Genomic DNA, 21890 nt, shown 5'->3' on the forward strand with positions numbered 1-21890 from the left:
CTTTACCTGAAGAAGAGATCAGATTGCAGATCTCGAAACGTAGTGTTACTGTTTTCTTGTTTCACTGAACGATGGCAAATGTCCGGAAAAATCTTGTTTCTTTCATATAAAGTTATTTGCAACTATGTATCCTAGCTAGTGATGTAGGCCTATGAACCTGATCTTTTGTGGTAGGCCCTGTTAAAAGGTTTAAACAACTATGGGTACAGACTTCAAACATACCTTTACTTTTTACCATTAGTGAATTATGACGTCGTTTCTATTTTTTCAACAAATTTATGCCGTGAACTTAAATTTGGATTTCTAAAAAAATAATTTGGGTACTTGGTCACGACTGACACACACAAGCTCACATGAACGGGCATCCTCCAAGAGTCCTTTTGAATTCTGGGATTTTGAAACAAATGTTCCCACTAACAATAAAATTCAGTTGTATAGGCTACAATCCAAAATTCACAAATATCACAAATTGTCTATATTGTACAGGTATATATTATAGGTCTATAAACTCGGTTTATGGTAGGTAAAATGTTTTATGCCAATCTTTTCCCAGGCTATTGTTATAGAATTATTATAATCGATATTATATCTATAGTATTCACTAACGTTTAGTTTAACGTCCGATAGGTAAAGTTTTACATTCAAGAGGTTCGCGCTGCAACAAGTCAGATTCAAGAGGGTGGAGAACGTTATGTTGTCGACTGCTTTTATTCTAGACGAAGCTCTGACGTGTAAATAATATACTGTGCTGTGTAATTAACCAACTAGGAAGACACGTAAATGTTTCTGAAAGCCTGTTTGATAATTGGGAACAATGAAATTTTGTGATCAATTTGTATTGTTTTTAACTTTAATACTTGGTTTAGTAGATTATTAAACGATGTAGCGAGTGACATAATAAAGATTGACAAGTCGGATTTTTTGTGGTATATTTGTGACAGGTGAGTAGCCTGAACAGCTGTGAGGGGAATAGTTGAGTAGCTCACGTCTAGCCTGCCCCTGCCCCTGTCTAGACAGCCTCACCTCGCCTCTCCTCCTCTACCTCTACCTCTACTTCTACTTCTACTCTCCTGAATACATTAAAATAATTCCTTCTTCGCTCTATTAGAAGAATTGATTGGCGAGCTCCACACCACGAGTGTGTATCTTTTATGCATGCTCCCGTCCGATCTTCTACTGCGCTCTTTCTGCCGAAAACACGGTCCAATCAAAAATCTTTTGCCCCGGCTGGAGGGGGGCATAAATACCGACGTCGGCGGCGAGCCCGGTTATTCTATCGACAGCAGGCTTTTGGTTCATCTTGACTTTGGGAAGTTCAAGGGTTTACGAGTCACAAACAGTATTTCGTGACTTTAACATTCACACGTTATCTCGTCCATTCATATCTTTTATCGTTCAGCTCGGCTCGTTTTATCTTGGATAAAACACTGAATTATCACGGTCGAAATTGTGCTACGATAAACGCGATACTCGCAGGTGTAAACAGAGATTGGAGTCTGTCAACACTAATTGATTAGACAGAAAAATCTCCCTCCCTGAGCGAGCGTCTCCCCTCCCCGGCCGGCGCGCAGCGGGCGCTAGACTCACTACCATTGATACTCTCGCGCGTGTGACTGCGACATGACCCGGAACACGAGAACACCCTACCGCATCCTCGGGCTGCTGGTGCTCGCCCTCGCTCTGGAGACTACCCCCGTCCACTCTCGCCCTCAGGCTCTTCGCGTCTCCTCGGAGTTGGGCCCTGGCCACGACCGCCGTTGGGACAAGGACCCCGCATCGGACGAAGACAAGAAGCTCATGGAGATCTCCAAGTCCTTCCGACAGAGTAGGAACCTGAACGTAGCGCTGTTGGAAGTGCTGAAGGGGTTGACGGAGGACGAACTCCGGCTGCTAGAAGGCCGCCTGGAGGTGCAGGACGAACTGCCCCAGGGGGACATGCCCATGGAGGACCTGGTGGAGGACAGCCCGCAGGAACTCCAAGGGGACGACGGCGCCGAGGACTTGGCCGGTTATCGTGGGGAGTTGCTCATCCTGGACAACATCAACACTTCTGCTTCCTTGCCCTACAACTCCACGGATACTGTGGAGGAGCCGCTCTACCCCCAGCTTCAGAAGATAAACAGAGACAATAGAGAAAAGTAAGTAATATTCCTTTGTTGATATCCTCAAATTTATCATTGATTCGTGTAAGAATTATTGCATTTATTTGACAGCACACTATACTTGAATAGCGATGTCACCTGTCAATGATAATATATTTGTTATTATATTATTCTCTATAATTGTTTATAATCTTAAATTGTTTATTATATTATTCTCTATAATCGTTCTTAATTTTAAATATTTAAACTTGTAAGATAAACAGTAAAAACTCTAGTATAAAAATACATGGAAGTAATTATTCTAATTACAAACTATTATATTGAAAATTATATTAAATGGAAATTTTCTGAGAAGCTTTAGATCTTTCTAAACAAATCAATGCTAAAGCTAATGTTTATGTAAAACCTTTTCAACTCAGTTATGTTGTTCTACAACATTTATTCGTAACTTTAAAAGATAATGTAATTGAATACATCAATTAATTTACATGCACATTTTAAATAGATTATTCTAATATTTTACCATTGCCTGTGTTTGGAGATAGAACTATATTTTAAATGTCGATGAAAAAAAAACATCTTTACCACAAGAAACGACAAGTCTCAATCATTTTTTCCGATTAGTTTAGACTCTACTGGTTAGTACTTTATCGACGTATTCAATGTATATCTATATTGTCTTCTTTGCACGTTCACCTAGAGATGCAAGCTATTCTGATATCTTCCTAAAATATTCCACCGAAATATATTATATATATATATATATATATATATATATATATATATATATATATATATATATATATTATATATATCTATATATATATATATATATATACACACTCTTCTATACGAAATAGTATATAAGGACCTTACTCTATAAAAAGACCATTTGAAACAAATTCTAACAATTATTCTTTCACAGTAAGCATTTTCTGCAATGTATGAAGTCCGATAATTTGACAGCAGCTATTCTAGTTACTTTAGTTGGGTTTAAGAAAATAGTATGTAACTTCTACATATGTCTAGTAAATGGTTTAATATTTATATACACATAATGTTATTTATTTTTTATAATTTCGTAAGTTTTCTTGCCTGTACAGTATACATCTAAGATTGTTCAATCATGGCCTTATTTAAATAAATATATATTTTATTAACGTAAGAAAATTAAAGGGGCTCTAATTTTAATATTTTACAATAAGTGGTTTTCGGTACCGGTAACTAAAACAGTATTAAAAATTTTCTTCAGCATATTTACATAAAATATACACTATAGACTACCAATATAAATAATTAGCTTACCCAAGCAAAACATGATTTTGATATTTTAACTACATTGTTAAATATGATACGTTATTATTTGTGTGTAGTTATGTAGAGCATGTACACACTCGTAGAGCGTTTCAGTGCAGCTGGTGTTGATGTTGCTGGGTTAGTTCCCTTGTTTTTATTACTACTGTTCTTGGATAGGAAATTCGGCATGCAAGTTGCATTTCTTATGGTTATGATGCTTTACAAATAAGGAATGAGGTATAACTCGCCTTCCAGGTGATCATGCGGAAGAGATATTTGGTAACTGTTTTGTATAAGCAGATATTTTACGAGTACCTATTCTCAAGCAAAACTGTCTTCGGTTGCAACTCACATTTGAATTTAATCTTTTACAAATTATATTTACAAGGTAGTGTTGTTCTTTTCATTTTCGGATGGCGAATGCACATATTTACGTATTTTACAAAAACTAAGAGACCTTAAACTCTGATTCCGGGATTCCCATAGCTACATCAAACACCCTAAGCGCAGTTGTTTTAATTATTTGAGAGGTAATTGGGTTTAAAACGTGTAATACTTGTAGAATGTGGAAATAGCAAATCAGTATATACATTTATATAATTTTGTCGCATTCCACACGATTAAATTTATATCGATGCTTTTCATTTTTAAATTTATTATATTAATGAAATGAAATGCCCTATATCCATACTTTAAGGGTACCAGCTTGGAATTCCAACTCAGACACGGATTTTAATAGGCTACAAAGTAATCGACTGGGCTTAAATAAAGATATAAATGGGTTCGTTCGACTCCAGTGTATCCACTTCAAAATAAATTAGGTTTTAAATACATATTTTATAAGTTTATACTTTAAATACACGGTTATACGTATCCACACATGATTATAATTATATATACAGGTAATTCAACAATAATGTATGTTCTGTTGAAAAAAATCGAATTTAAAACTACCATATTTTCACTTTAATAAATCGCCAAGGAGACATTATAGTACATGCCTAAAATACTAATAATGTTTATGACTGAGAGAGCGGTCTTCGTAAAAACACTTATACTAACTGAAGTTGGTTTTTAAAGTAAAAAGACTGCGAAGTTTTCATTTTTTTCTTACAGTATATTTACAGTACAGTACCATTATCTCCTGTGTATAAATGCGTACAGTGCAGCGCCAGTAAAACATTGTAATGTGGAACAAAAACTGCGTAACAGTCGTGTCGCTTAAACATGCTTAACTCGCCCGTTAAGTTCTCGAAGCTACATACCAGTTTATAATGCACAGTTTATACAATTCACAATAGGAAATAAAACAATCAGTATATTTAGTCAAATATATAAATGCCAACGTAAGGCGTCCATGCTTTTCCAATTTGCCAGAAACGGCTATTTTAAATCAATTGTTGAAACTAACATTTCAATAGTTAAGAGTGATGTGTTACTGGATACAAAGGATCAGTATAATAATACCGCGATAACACAAGCCGGGAAGCCGTTTGCAGTGCGTGTGAGCGTTATAGCTAGGTTATCGTGTGATTCGAAAAACGCTTTTCGGTTAAAGGAACGTACGCTTTTCATTGCTGCTCAAAAATAAATGCATTACTTTGTAAATTTAGACTTTAAGGAACATCAAGAGGTGCTTAATTTAATGCAGACAATAATTGACAAGAATTAGCACTTGCATGTATGTTATAATTATCCCATTCTATTTGGCATCTCATGCAACAAACGTAGAGGGGGAGTAGATAGCTTCAGTGCATTATAATTAGAAAACAAAGTAGAAAACTTACAACTGTGTTAGGTTTAAATTTACGAACTTATATCAACTAAATATAAATAAAGGTTTATAACAGCCTTAAATCACTGGATATCACATGTATTGGACCCTTTTTGAGGTTACTACGTCTATAATGTAATTTATTTATCCTTACTTTGTAGATTAATCTTCAATGATTTTCGCATGTTCACACTTTGGTTACCATTGAATATCATGTCACTCCAGAAGAGCAAAGGTCCTTATAGGACTAAGTACTATGAGATGTTTCTTATTTTCTTATTCTATGAACAGGAGAAGTCATAATTGATTTTAATTTTTCTGAAGTTTTATCTGTTAATATTTATAAGTAGATCCAAAGAAGAAGTGGAACTGGGAGTAAACACTTATGGGGTAGGGGGAACGGGAAACCTAGGTTGTACGAAATCTCCCACAATGCTGTTATCGTCATCACTCAACTAGAATAATTATAAAAAACGTACTTTTGAATAAGGGCTAACCTATCAGTCTAATAAATTAATTATATTAAATAATGCGTAAAAAGAAATAAATGGAAATTAGTCTTGAACAATATCCCGCTATGAGTATTTTCATTTGTCTTCGATAAATGCAATGGCGACGTGAATTAATTACTAGGTCTAAACTCGTCCTGCCAGGTTGAGGTTAAAATAAGATAATAATCGCGTGTAAACGAGCAGAAGCACGTCTCTCTCAAGCAGAGGTTGCCACTTTGGTTGCCATTGGGCCTTGGCCATTAAAAACATTTTATCACAGCTATCCGAGATTATGAATGTATACAATTAAGGCCGTAGGACTGCACGAGTTTAACATTGTTCTTATGGGGGAAACATAAGGTCGCTCTACTACAGCCCGCTCTTAAAGTTAAAATTTGTCATCAGTTATGAATACACTTCCAAACCACTAAGCACTGCCATCTAACAGAGCAAAAGCGCGTGCGATGTTTCCCACAGTAAACTGGAGAAGTTGAGAACGAATTTTGAGAGGAATTTGATCATCAATCCTTGTCAGTGAATGGACGGCCTGGGGCCAGTGTCTGTACGACGTATTTTTCCTGCCTGGCCCATTCGTCTCAGCTGAGCGGCTCTGCCAGAGGTGTCAGTTTACGTGTGGCCTACTACAACCGCGATAGCAAAACATTGGCTAGTCATCGTGCCCGGTTCCTTCCTCGGGGACCAAGAGATTCTGGCCGCTAAGTTTTCTCACACTTGCACTTATAATCCATGACGGTCGTGAAGTTGTTTTATACGTTCTTATTGGTTACTCGTAAAGAAGTAACTCACTTGTTGAAGCAATAAAATTATATACTTTATAAAAATAACTATAGCAAAGTTAATAAACGAACACGCAAAAGTAACGAATGTTTGACACAAAATTTGACCTTATTAATTCAGTATGCACTAATTAATTCGTTATATTAGATTTTATTATAAAATCACATTTTTGTCGTTTACGATAACTTGGGTCAACTCGGTACGTTTGGACTTTAGGCTCTTTAGGGGTCACAGACTTGCCAGACGAAGACACGTGCCGAGGTGACTTTTAGAGCTAAGGGGTGCAGGTCACGTGACCACTTGAGTGGGTGACAATCTTTCACGTGTCCGAAAGGAGTCGTACAATATTTGCAACATTTACTGCAACCCTTTCATTGATCTTTTTCCGTTTGTTTTCATTTATGTTACTGGCATTACAAAGAATAAGCGTATAAGCGCAGCTAAACCAAATATAAAGACCCTGATTTAGAGTATAAAGTTTCACCTTTCGGTACTTTTGTAATACCTTTTCTTCCTCGTGGATCTGGACAGGATGCGGCCTACACCCCCAATCTTACCCATCCTGAATATTATGTCATTCCGCAAGAGCGAAGGTCCTTATAGGACTAAGTACTATGATATATTTCTTATTTTCTTAATCCATGAAAACAGGAAAAAATCTTATTTGTTTTTAATTGTTCTGAAGTTTTAATCCGTTAATATTTAGAAGTAGATCCAAAGAAAAAGTGGAACTGGGAGTAAACACTTATGGGGCGGGGGGAACGGGAAACCTAGGTTATACGAAATCTTCCACAATGCTGTTATCGTCATCATCACTCAACTAGAATAAATTATAAAAGTTGGACTTTTTAGAGAATTAAATGTGTTTTATGGCTAACCCATCAGTCTAATAAATTAATTATATTAAATAATGCGTAAAAAGAAATAAATGGAAATGAATCTTGAACAATATTCCGCTATGAGTATTTTCATTTGTCTTCGATAAATGCAGTGACGACGTGAATTAATTACTGGTTCTAAACTCGTCCTGGCAGGTTGAGCTTAAAATAAGATAATGATCGCGTGTAAACGAGCAGAAGCACGTCTCTCCCAAGCAGGAAAACAAACAGGTGAGAGACGTCTGGATCCGAGCCACCACAAACTGATCCTAAAATATCGAAGGATAAATACATTGTAAGGCAGACTAAACAATCGGCCCATCTTCGCACTAGACTGAGACCTTGCTTATTCCAGTTTATACGTGTTAAATTGTTGATAGCTCTAGCCACGGCCCACCTTATGTCTGACTTAACACTTAAATTAGGGCTTATTAGGCTATTGCGTTTGTCTGGTCGCGTGAGACAACGTTTTTGCGTAAATTTGCATTGTTGTTGTTTTTAATTGAGGACAAATTAATGACACATCAAATAACAGACATTTGTAAAAATACATATTAAATCGTGTAATTCAGTAGAAATATTTAATTGAAATTACACTTACGCTCATTAACCAGATTTAAGATAATGGCGTAAAAGTCGGTAAAAATCTCTACTCGTTATTATATCTTGTTGACCCACTCGATGAATTCTGTCGTCAGTTAAGCTGTTTCCCATTAATTCCATGAGTTTCAATTTTTTTCTGGCAAAACTAACCAAGGAAAACTTTCTGGAAAACTGATTCTGTCCAGTTGTGAGGAGAAGGGTTCTGTTGTCTTGTGTCTGTGCGGATACAGTAGGCAGCACGTAGTGGCAAGATACGATGTTCGCAGAATTGGATCTATGGGTAGAGCGGCTGGTATCGCACATGGGTGGAACCGGCTGCGAAAAAAACGCAGACGAGACACGCAGACAGACAGACGAGCAGACGTCGGTCGCGTTTTGGCACTTCCGGTCCCGACTGCCAAAAACCGAGGGCCAACAACCCGCGTGTGACCTGCGGCCTGCCCTCCACATGTCTGCGTCTAGACTACGCATTAATCCGGACTTTTTTGGGTCTAAAGAAAAGATTAATGGGAATACGGACAATGATGTTTGCAGGTCGGCCAAACTTACATCACTACCCTATGTGTCTAGTACACTTGTTTCTTTACTCAAACCATTGGCTGATGTATTTGAAGTATTGGGTCTAGTAGAAAAGAGAAATATACAACCCAACAATTTGGAATAAAAAAATGTAAAGAACGCTTAAAATAAAATGAGCACATTCTGTTCTTTCATCATTAATATCAGTTTTTAGAACTTAAAGTGGGAAGAGTAAGTGGGAGTAAGTATACCCATATGCGTTAAGACAATATTGTTGTGGTATTATAATGTACAAAACAAAATATAACAGTATAGTACATTTATAACTTGGTTCCATAAAAATAAAACATTTTAGTTTTAAGGTAATTGTGTGGATAATTGTTCAAATATGTTTTCCAACTTTAATTTTACTCAATTGCTTTCAGTGTTTTCAATATCACTTTGGAGAGGTAAGGCATTTGGAAATGAAGTGTGTGCGCATGAGCATGATTTGCAGTTTTTATTGCGCAGTGCGTTGCAATAACAAAAATACGCCACTTTTAACATCCACATATAATTTTTGCTAACCACTTTGGGGGTACCCGGTCACCCTTTCCCCAACAGGTATACTACTAAAGTGTGTGCTATCTCACTGGTATAGATTTTTAGAAAAGTTATTTGCACGTATAAAAAATGAGAAATTTCCATCAAACACATCCATCGTCCACAAATAAGCAGACTTACTAGCCTAGGATTGCGTGCTTAGCTTTGCATTAAAATTTTAACTATCGCAAATATACTGTAATCAAAGAGGTTTAACTATGTTAAATTCAGTATCCAAGATACACAAGATGAAAAATAATAGCCCTTATTAGATGCTCTAAGAAAACGCACCAGGGATGTGTCGTATTGGAACTAAAAGTTTAAAACTTTATTAACAATTGTATTACGTACAAAATACGGCCCAGTGTAATTCCAATGTTATAATATATTTGGATCTTATTTTTCCAAATATAAAATGTTACACTGCCTTTATAACCAGAATCTGCACAACATTTTTGTTTGGAGTCTTGGAGGAATTTGTTGTGGACGATTTGCAGACGAGGCACGTGCCTGAAGGTGCGGTAGACGCTAGACTGCTCGGGACCAGGTCTGACTCACAGACAGACAGACGAGGCACTAAATAGGTCACGTACTGTCTGGCACGCTTATGTCTAAATCACATGGAGTGGCCAGACATCCCCTTCCCCTTCTCCTTCTACCAGACACGTCCTTGGCTACCCGTCCTTCCTTACTCTTGTTCAAATACCCTGTTGTATCAACAACAAATCATGAAATACCTACCATCTAACAAGTGTCCAGTTCGTAGAAATCACTTTTTCTAAATTAACAGTTCAATAAACTGAAGCGTTTTCAATCCTCACGCTCTCTTCCATTCAAATATCTAATTAGATACGATAAATAATTTCAGTAAATAGTCGGAAACCGCAATACTGTTTGTGTTTACTATACGGTACTATAAAAGACGTAGTATATCAATTTCAATTCAGATTAGTGGTTTGGTCGACCACGTTTGATGTTAAGAAGAATCTTAACAAAAATCGAAATACTTGTAAATAATTTAGAATGTGCATGAAAAAATTAATATTTCTAATAACTAATGTGCCGTATTATTTAACGTTTATTGCTGTATGTTTTAATGATAATGCAAGACTATAATATTCTAATGACAACCAACTGTGTGTTTAAATGCTACGATTCACTAAAATTAACTCTGAGTTTGTTTTAATTACCTTTAATGAAATGGAGTTGGTAGTTATAGTCTTTTATTACAAAGTAACAACGCAATGGAGTTCCTTTTGATTACTTAACTAATATACTTAATACAGTATGTGGATAAATAATGTGTATTGTGATCTGTGTGTGGTCGTCAAATAATGTTTCTAATCAAATCGTAGAACCCTAATTCAGATTGGGAAACAATAAAATTATATATTAGACTTCCAAACAACACGAAGTGGTGAATGGGTACGGATTCAACTTTGCAACTGGAGACAGACGGAGAGTAGGCAAGAGTTCGGAAGTTTCATAAAAATAAAATCTTATATTTTAGGTTTATTTCAGAGTTGTTTTTATCTATACATTTCACTAGATCTTCAATAAATAATATTGGTAAACTATAAAAAAATACTATATAAGTTATGTTTTAAATTTAAAGCCTACGTAACTCTATATACCCATCATAAAAATAATTTCCCCAATTTTTAGGATGTAATCCAGAAATCCAAGGTTGAATTCATACGAACGAAACGATAGAGTAACCTGTAACAGATGATTTTCTTTATATTGTTTCTCTGAGCTGCTACAACTCAGGGAGAAACCAATTGCATGAGAAATCACGATGGATGATTTAGTTATATAGGCACACTCACGAGTTTGCCATCTCTGTTGTGATTGTGTTCGCACAACCACAGAATTCCAACCAACTTATCACAAGAGTCCACCAATATATCACAGAATGGAGAAGAAGCTTCAATGCCGTTTATAAGCCTCCATGACCATGTCTACGTCATAGTTAATGAAAAGACAGACGGGCCGGGCTGTTGGTCGCTGACTGGGCTAGTTTCTTCTACTCTTGACGTGATTGGCTCTTAATTCTTGTTTTATTTGAATCCACCATCAGTCGTGTCAGCAGCAGACATAACCCGAGCCTAGTCTAGACGCATAAACATTCTCGTTTGTAGACCAAACAAATACGTGGATTGCCGTCTTTCCTCTGAACCTGCTCCTCCGCTTACGTGGAGGTTGGATTGCAATTGTAATGAACACAAAGAGCAACAATGAACAAAACTAGGAGTATCTGTTTTAATCGATTGTTCAGGAAAGACATTTAGCTTGCAAGGCCAATTTGGTCTGAGTATGCATTAATGCACGGTATCGGTCATATTTAAATAAGCAAAATAACGCATTTTGGGCTTTTGCATAATAAATGTCAGTCCTTATAGCCAAAATAAGCAGACAATCTAGATCGTTTAGGGTCTGTATCGTATAAGACCTTAAAAAACTATCTGTGGAAAATTAAAAAATAGTTTTAAAAAATCTTGTGATGATGTTTAATTTAGTAATCCTCTCTGCAGGTCACAACTACTATAAATAGTCTAACAACAGAGGACAATTAGTATAGATCAGGCTAATTCAGTAGAATTCAAGTAGAAAGTTTTATAGTATCTTGCTCTGCAAAGAATGGATAAAACGATGTATCTTTGTGCCTTGTAAAGTGATATTTCAATTTTACTGTCCTAAACCTTGACAGAACAACAAATCAGTTTCATCATGAAGGGCTACAACAAAACTTAAATTATAGAAAGCAACATTCGAGCACAGCTTACAGGAGATGTTTCTGTGAAGGTTGAAGGAGATGCGATTGGCCACGATAAAGAACCAGATCATGAACATCCTGTGGCCAGTGGGCACCCCTCCTTCATTCAGCGGCAACGCCACTGCGTCCCAGCCTCAGCAGGACCTGCTCCGCGCTATCGCCGAGAAGATGAAACCTCAGAACTCCTTTACTCCTGGAGACGTCTACACTGAGAAGATTCAGAGCTTCTACCCCTCTTGTAAGTTGGCAGACTATACATTTACTCTTGCTCATATTTGACAATTATGAAGTGTTATCAGAGTATTGTTATTAATTGTACTTATACTCATTACCCGACACGTTTCAAGGCGAATATAACCGATGCACCAATTAAGAGGCAGAGATGTAATAGGGAGCTATCATATAAAAATTTGAATGGGGATGTGATGTTATAAAATATGAAGTTATAACACTGTTTGATATTAATTTGAATATCTAAGAGAAAAAATTAGGTTAAAAATTATAAGTATAAACTACTACATCTATATCAGAACTTCCCTTAAAAAACTTGCAAAATAAATGTCTCATTAGGTATTTTAGGAAATTTTACTATTTTGTACCATTTTTCAAATTTTATATTTCAAATACCCAACCAGGAGTAGTCAATCTGCACCATTGGACCACGTTGTAAGCCAACATTCTGAGAAGAACTGTATTAATTGTATATATTATATATATATATATATATATATATATATATATATATATATATATATATATATGCAAATATTTATTTATTTTTAATTCATGAAATTATCAGTATTGTTTTTCTTATTCTATTAAAACACAATAGTGCACTTGCCATTGATTAATTCAAAAGGAATTGACCTAATTAAGGACGTTTCGTCATAGACGTAGTAATATCACATTTGCTTTACAAAAATTAACAGGAAAACTTCAATTATATTGTTATTTAACCACTTCTTGTTGTATTTCCAACTATGATACATCCATGGGGGGTTAGGATATGTTTATTACCAACGCTATTGTTATACAAGATTCTGAAGTTTCCATTTATTGTTAAACACGTTTGTTTGTAACTCTCTTATATGTACAATGCTGTAGTAATAATAGTAATTTTAGTGACAATTCCAAAACAAATTTATGTAATTTATTATTTAATTTGAATACTATCCTAATGTTATTGTTATTGTTAATATTAGTCATACTGTTCGGTACTAAACATTAGCCGTGTGAACAATGCTACTATCCAGTTGAGAGGTTAAACACTAGTTCATTTGTTTATACTACTCCAACTTAGTCTAAAACTGTTGTGATACACCAATTTCCAGTATAATTCAAACTAGTATAATTTTGGTCCCGGCAAATAAATGCGATGGGCGGCTATGATGTCCAACAAAATTATGTGACAGCAATGACCAAACTTCGCACTGATCACGTATTATAATACAAAGTAATAATTAATGCGACAGTTATAATTATGAATCTAATATAGTCATATTTTACTACAATGAAATGCTACAAATACTACTAGCGTTTACTACAATCAAGGCAAGTGACTGGCCTTGATTAATGCTCAAAAGTTCAGCCACTTAAAACAACATGGATACTGGATCCAACCACCTTCAACAAACCGATAAAAAGGAGTAACGCTGGATCGAGCAGAACGTACAGTAACGAAAGAGGTAACACAATGACAAGAAGGCGCTGTCGGGTCCAGAGTTGCTCTGGATGAGTGATGAACCCTAGCTCGCCCACCGGCCGCGTCTGGAGAGGCCCTCGGCCTATTATAAAAATATAAACTATCAGAGCAGTTTTCTCTTGTTGATCTGGCTATTAAACCTATAATGGTTACAATTCTGACCATTTACAGTTCTCCAGAGCCCAAGTTAATTAATGCAACAGGTTTAAGCAAGCTGTGAACATACGATTCCTCTCTACAAATTACTTGATTTGTTTTTTAATTTTATAATAGGTTTTACTCAAAATTTGATGAAACTTTAAGTCTGGAACTTTGCCAATTAAGTTAACTATTCAGAGGTCTTTATAAGTTGAACAATTAGGAAGGTCAACCAAAATATAGTAACATTTGTACCAACAATACTTCTGCAAACAATTTGATATTTTCTGTTTGATGATCTTGTATGACAGTTGGCAAGCCAGGAGAAAAGACCTGGATGGCTTCGGCAAGTATTTCTTGAGGCGTTTTGAGTATTGTAAGCACTTGCTGTGCTTTGCTCATGGACAATATTCTAGTTCTAAAAATCATATATATATATATATGTTTTTAAACATAACAAATGTTGGAAAATCTAAAGTGACTTTTAGCTACTTTCTCGCTGAAAGTAGCAACATCGGCTAGCATATTTTAAAGATTTTACAATTTAGGCGATGTAGGTAGATTTGTGCATTAGGTATATGGGACATTCTTGATGTGTGATCTTGATGCATCCTAAGATCAACTGTTTTTCATCAAGTAGTGAGATCAATTGTAGTCACATGGAAGATGGCATTAACAGAAACTCTAGAAATTTACGTACTCTAAACTAGAGAGTTTCTGGTCATAACTTTATTGATAGACTGTTGAAATCCAGTTTCCAGAAAGACATTTCTTCTTTAACCAAAGATAGTCTTGACATTCCTAATCCTACATACCATAAAAATAAGTACCAATATTACGATAATAATGAACAATGTATGTGTTTAAGGTGATATTCCTCGGAATACAGACGCAGAACTCTGGAATGACAAACAAGCGATGAATCTACTGTTTGATTTGTCGTACCCAAACACTTTACAAGGCACTCAAGTGAATATTGTTGCAGCTAAGCTTCGTCTTTATAAACTTTCTCAGGTAAACATTTTTAAACATATGATAAAAAATTTTGATCCATTCTGTAGCTAACACAAATAGACAAAAATATTATAAACAAAATATAATAAAAACATATATTTTACGCATTAAATAGAGTACTGAAAATTTTAATGTTTAGCTTATTTCAACATAAGATAATTAACAATTGAGAAGACATTTGGTCATAAAATAAGTAAATGTCTTATTATCTCTTTTGGAGGGGAAAACAAAAAGTTTGAATCTCCTGATGTACATTTTGCATTAAAAATCAACTTTTCTTGTAGGGTAATACAACATCGTCAACAGAAATATGTCCCCCCGCAGACTCAGAAGACTCACCCAGTGAGGATGGCTTGGCCAAGCAACGTTATCCCGTCTTTGGGGAGGACAAAATGATCAGAGTCTCTATCTACTGGTACACTCGCTCTCTGAAGAAACACAGAGGTAAGGCCGTAGATTACAACAGGAATCTAATGTATCTCTTGCTTCTAAAAAACTTTGTTTTCTTTACTTACAAAAATAAAATTTCTTGACACCATTACTTAAATCAGGTAGATAGATAATTGATAACTGGAAGTAAATTACAGACACTGCTATTGGTCTTTTTACCTCTTTGAAGACCAAAAAGTGTATTTATTTGACTTAATTACTTACGATGTTAATTTCATTCTGACATAACTGGTGACCCTGTGTGTGTTAGAGGGAAAGGTTTGTTATGGAATATTTGAAGTAAGAGCTACTATTACCAATAATAATGAAACAATTTCCACTTTAGTTTAAAAGACTTGGTGTTCTTTCACTGGGTTCTAATACAACTGCCAGAGTACTTCCACAAATGCCAGTATCTGAATTTCTTTCAGCCATTTAAGAGATATTCAATGAATGGGTGACTTAGATTATTCTGTCCTGTATCCTTGTAATCATTTATGAGGACTTTCAAGAAAATCTTAGCATGATAATCTTACATTTGGACTAATACTGTTCTGTTGATAACTCTAATGAAGCTTTTGACTCAAGTGATGTTGAGTCTATCTGTGATAGAAAATTGGAAACAAAGTGATTTATAATCAAAATAATTACTCTTGATAAGCTAAAGCATTCTGCTTGTAGGTAATTCATAGGGATAGGACTTGTGATGACTATGAGTAGTAGTAGCCTGAGAAAAGTGGTGTAGTTTTTTAAATGAAATTTAGTAAATACACTTTTTTTAAGAAATGTGCACTTACTTTTTAACAGTATTCTAAAACCACCAACTTACTCTAATGTGGAGCAGCATAATTAAGAATAAAAAGATAAGTTGTAATACATCAATTCAGTATAAAGTGGTACCTAGGGTAGAGTACATGGATGAAGAATTAAAACGATACTGTCAACATAGAAGAATGAATTCCTCAATATTCTCAAGTGCATTAGGACCCACCTTTTCCAAACTTTAAGCTACTTATTTTGTAAGGTGATTGAAACATTAGTGAGTGAAATGTGCTAAGTAATAATGTGTTTACAGTGAAGAGGAAACTGCTGGACAGCCAGATGCTATCTGTTAATGGGGAATTGTGGACGGAGTGGAACATCCGAGGAGCTGTGAAGGCATGGAGAGACAACGGCCGCAACTTTGGGTTGGCAGTAGAGGTGGAGGATGAGGACGGTGCTCTCCTGCCCTCCGACAAATACTTTGCCCCCATGAACTGCTCCCAAGAGGCATGTGAGTAGTGAGCAAACCCAAACGATCGCCAAACACAATTGGAGAGAGTTTAACATACCACTAGAGTCTAACAGCTTGCACACAAACCCTTGAGTGTTTCTCTATAGATTTCTTGCATGGAATTTTGTGCGAACACAGTATTATCAAATTTCTGAATTGTAGCTTTCTTGTACCTCAAGATAAAATATTTGCTTTAAACTCGTTCTATGCCATCTGATTTAGAAATTCTCATTTAATTCCATTGCCAATTTGTAACAAAAAAGAAATTAGATTAGAAATACAAGAAATTTAACAGGTTACATTATTAAACTTGCCTCATCAAGATTTTAAATTGTAGATTATATAATAATAGATGGGTACTCTTAAAATTTCTTTGTTGCCTCCTGCTCTCAATTTTTAAAGAGAATATTTTATTTTGATACTAGTCAAAAATACAAACTTATAACATGTCTATAAATCTGTAATAATCATTTGGAAATATAAATCCATTCTAAAATTAGCAAGGAGATTTTTGTATTACATACATATTATTCTATACAAAAATTCAGCCATCACATTTTAGTAAATTTCTAATAAAAGCTTAAACTATTCATAACTGTACAAAATTCTATGAATAAACATTTATCTTTAAGAATTGTTATTCAACTAAAACTTTTTTGAAACAAATTACAGAAGTAATATATTCCTAAAGGGAATTCGAAAGATTTAAGAGAGTATAATTTAAATTCTGAAAGTCTTGCTTTGGTTTGAGCACTTTTTATTACTATTATAAAAAGTAACTTTCTTAATGGAATGTTGAGTTTAGCTCAGTTCACCTTCCTCTTAGTTTGTAGTCTGAATCTGACACTCTCATGAAATTGACTCCTAGAATCTGGAGTCTTGTTTGTCCAAAGAGTACCAAAACAATCTGTGTTGAAGAAGCTCAAAATGAACTCTTTAGATCGTTTTGACATCAGACACCTAGAATACAAAACATAGTGTAATCTAGTTGAAGAGGTATTCTCATTCTCATCAGGTGCACTATTAAGTACACTACAATGTTTTAGACAAAATCTCTAAAAACGGTGGAGGAACCAAGTTTTAGACGTTAAGGAAGGTCAACTGGAGCTAAAGTTAACATTGACATGCCCTTCTCACTGTAGCTATGTTATGCACAAGAAATTTTATATCTCTCTTAATTCTTGTCTGCAAACCCAAAGCTCATGAAGATACATAGGACAATCTAGGAGAGATGGATGTCTTCTAACAAAAATTCTGACTAAGACATTGCTTTTGCAACTGTTTTTTTTTTTTTTTCACAGAAAAAAAACCTAGGAAAACTAACAAAACTATTTTCTTTCTCTCTTAAAAAGTTAAAACAGCAACAAAGTTTTGTTCAGTTTACATTAATATTTATATATTTAATAAATATTATATATTTAAATGTATAATATAGATTAGTATATTGGTGTGATGCTATAATTGAGGTACTTAAAGCTACAGTTTTAATCAATGTGAGTGATAGCTTTGTATGAAATAGTATAGTTCAGTACAATATCTAAATTATTGCTTTATAACATTATATTTATTAACTACGAGTATAAACAGCAATCATGTTTTAATATTAATATATGTTTTGGACTCTCAGTAAACATAAAAAAAAAACATTTCCAGTCTTCACTCATTTGCTGACTTCATGACTGCTCATTTCTTTGTAAAAGAGAATTTCCATCACATACGTGACATCATTATACATCATTCACTCATTATAAAATTTGTTGGATCTTTATTCTATCAACTTACATTTAACATTTTCCTAGTATATGACATTATATGCCTTACTATGCTTTTGTATGTTGCCTATATATATGTTGTATTAATATGCAAGTCTGTTTCGAGAATAACATGGTGGACAATCATTAAATAGTGCCTTCTTTTATTTTATTTTAAATGTTTTATATGTATTTTAAAACATTGAACAACTCTAAACTGGGTGAAAAATCTTAAATACACAATTGCTATATGGTTTCTTGTCTAAAGATTATTTGAATCACTTCAAATGATGTCAAATAATCATAATTAAAGAATTGTTAAAGCAAGTAATACATTTGTCTAAGTAAATGATCAGTTAAAGCAAGTAAATCATTTGTATAAGTAAATAATCAAACAATTCAGCTTAAATACATTAGAATACAAATACTAGAACACTGTTTAATCATACACAAAACATTATGAAGGATTAAATATTGCTTTAGAACAAAATTAATGAAGTAACAATCATTTTAAGTAAAAAAAAGAAAATACTTGACATCTGAACTAAACATAAACACTGCCAAACTCTTTACTTCTCCTTAATAGTTTTCCAACCTACATGCCTGTAAAAAACCACAACATATCATTCTTCCCAAAGATTATTTTATATTTGAATAATGCTTCCCCAAAATTTATTTTGTTAAAAACAAATTACTGAACAACTTATAATCACATAAATTGATTGTAAATTCAGATCCATAATGTATTCAAAAGTACATAAAATCATTTTACTGCACTGGCAACGCCAAAAGCATAGAACAGGCTACTGCTACTAGGTATTACTTGCATTCTTCACAACTAAGCAATATGTTGTATATCTTTTCCTTTTTTCTTATACTTATTTATGACGCTTAACATAACTAACTATTCATGGATCAAAAACAGATGCATTAACATAAGAAACCCAAAATTGGTTTAAGTGGTTTATAAATTACGCCAACAAGTAACTAAATGTTTTATAGCATTATCTACAATGAACATTTGGTTTAATAATTTAATTCAAAAGTTGTACACAAGATATAAAGATTTTAATTTATTTTACGGGAATTATGAATTTATTAACTTTGAACATATCACATCTGTGTTAGTGACGATTCTCTTTTCAAATCTTACAGCAAGGACATATGATTATCCTCTGAAGTGCGTTAAATTATATTCAGATTATAATAAACTTAGACTTCAGATCAATTTCAACATTCCCAGGACAAATTCTTTTATAAAAGTCTTATCAAACTTTGTCCACTCTTCCCAAGTCAGAATAAACCTTATAATCCTCCATCACTGAAAATAAAAATGATGGACACAGAAAATCATTTGGCAACCAGGACTTTTGTTATATGTTAATTATATTCCATACATCCAAATGTTACTGAGTTTAATTTGTCTCCAGCAGTTGAAAGTTGCCATTACAGTTGGCTAAGGGCTAGAGACAGACTCGGCCACTTAAATCCATTGTAGCAGTAATTATCGAAACAACAGATTTACATTCACTAGATTTTTTGCCATTATCGCTTTCCTACATGATTCTGATGTCACCAGCTCATTATTTATTCTTCTATAATCTTTTTGTTTTTGTATTGCTATAATAAAATGTGTTTTGAAAAAAAATCATTTCTCTGATGCAAAAAGAGTAAAACTGGATTTAAATTCAATCCAATGTTATTCTATAATTATTGGTTACACAGAGTTAGTTGTTGAGTGCATATTTGCAAGCAATACAAATAATTTCAATTACTTATGGCAAATATAAAATTTAATTTATAATATCAAAATTTTAATATTTGATTAATGATTCTAAACCTACTTAAGGACATGTGTTATCCATTGCCCATTAAGAGTAGTGTTTTAATAAAAACTAATAAACTGCCTGATACTAAAGAGATGCATTTTGTGTGCAGCCACAAGCAGACCAATCCCCGGATTCCTGGTTGCTCGTGCCCTCTCCGCTAATAACACCAATCATACACTTGGACAGACCCTTCATCTTGACACACTTCTGTTTCCAATGATCGATCTTTGCACGATGGAGTTCCCCGAGTCTGAGAAGCCGGGAGCAGTTTATTACCACAAAGTAAATTCTGACACCGTGATTAAGAAACCAGATATAAAAGCGAGTCACAGGGAGTACCAGCCGACAAATGTAACAGCACCGAGTATCCCCCTACAGGCAATCGGCGAGGCCGAGAATCACAAAATTCGTCACCACAATCACAAGCCCGAGAGATATAACACACCTCCCCACAGACACCTGGAGACCATCAGGAGAGACGACGGAGATTCCATTGAAGAGATAACGTGGGCCGATGATCTGGAAGGCCACCAGTTGAGAAAGCACATAATCGTTCAAAAAGTGATAATGAAATCGCAGAATCATGACGAAAATGAGAAGAAAAGGTAATCTATATTTCCATACCAAACAATCTCAAAGCAGTATTTATAAAATAGTTGTATATCAAAATATAGTCACATCTTAACTGAGTTGTCTATTTCAGACATTATACATTTTTAAACTGATGGTCAAACTTGTAATTATGCTTTTCCTATGTTCTATTAAATAATTTTTGTGCACTATATGACTGTAACATTTGTGTAACTATTACATTATGATGTAATAGAATTGGATTTCAATCATTAAGCTTATTTATATTTATTTTTCTTAGCTTGTGTTTCTATTACAATACCACACCAATCCAAATGGAATTTATTAATAATAAAAAATATAAATTTATACTACATATTGAAAAAAATTCTTGAAACATGATATTTAGCTTTATCATTCTATGTGACTGTAAAAAATGTAAATATTAGACAAGTATAGCATGTAACAGTATTTAAGTTAGAATAAGTTTGTGTTTGTTTATATCAACACATCATGTCCTTCACACTAAGACTTTCTTTAGTAACAACAAAGTTAGAATGTACTTACTATAGATTTATTTTATTCTTTTGTATTAATAAACATAGTATTTGTATATTTTGTGTAAATTACGTATGTATTGAAAATAAAATAATACTCTCCTATTAAATACTGTATTTTTTCCCCTATTTTTTAATCATCTCGGAGTATAAGAATGAAAATACGCTTAGAATTTGTAATAAAGGAATTCAATTTTGTAATATAACAAATGATTAAATAATTAGAATGATTTAATTGTATTGCATTAAATACATTAAATACATAAAATTATGACTATCTTTTAGATGTTCCATCTTCAGATTAAAAGATTTGACACTTAATTAATATTTCAGTTTAGAATCTTTTGAATGAAAATAGCTCACCAATGCAAAGCTGTAATATTTCAAGATTTTAATTGTGTAAGCAATATTTCAACACAGAGAACACCGGGAAACTTTGAAGATAGTCATGGCAATGGTAGAATGTGTTTAATTACTAAAATTATATACATTAAATCATGGTTTCACAGTGCTCAAACACTTACAAGATTAATTGATAGTTTACAAATTTAAAATTGTTCAGTCCAGCCTAAATTTATAATTCACCTTATAAATGATTGTATTCATTAATTGACTTCTTTTATTTAATACACTAAGATAATACTCATACAATACAAAAACTGCCAACCATTTGCTTAGTACACAGCTCACTTGTTATACAAATTAACCAGATTATTTCAAAAAATTTGACAATATTCATAAAATTCTGACAAACGATTATAATAAGATCATTTATAACAGAAGGGATGATGCTGCTTCACAGATCATT

At 33.9% G+C, this 21890-nt stretch overlaps 1 protein-coding gene across 3 annotated transcripts; it reads left to right on the plus strand.

Moving 5' to 3' along the window:
* Nucleotides 1-1119: 1119 nt before the first annotated feature.
* LOC124362752 lies at nt 1120-21186 on the plus strand. 3 transcript variants are annotated; one of them, XM_046817508.1, is made up of 7 exons: nt 1120-2138; nt 8887-8910; nt 11849-12057; nt 14528-14673; nt 14958-15117; nt 16178-16371; nt 20065-20313. In XM_046817508.1, exons 1-7 carry the CDS (start codon nt 1621-1623, stop codon nt 20173-20175), a joined length of 1362 nt encoding a protein of 453 aa, XP_046673464.1. In that variant the 5' UTR covers nt 1120-1620; the 3' UTR covers nt 20176-20313. The 3 variants fall into 3 exon arrangements, with proteins under 3 accessions (XP_046673464.1, XP_046673462.1, XP_046673463.1); XM_046817506.1 differs by having other exon boundaries at nt 1131-2138; nt 16178-16375; nt 20065-21186; XM_046817507.1 differs by lacking the exon at nt 8887-8910 and having other exon boundaries at nt 1133-2138; nt 16178-16375; nt 20065-21186.
* The last annotated feature ends 704 nt before the right edge of the window (nt 21187-21890 follow it).

Source organism: Homalodisca vitripennis, chromosome 5 (genome assembly GCF_021130785.1).
Source record: "Homalodisca vitripennis isolate AUS2020 chromosome 5, UT_GWSS_2.1, whole genome shotgun sequence".
Classification (NCBI taxonomy): Eukaryota; Metazoa; Arthropoda; class Insecta; order Hemiptera; family Cicadellidae; genus Homalodisca; species Homalodisca vitripennis.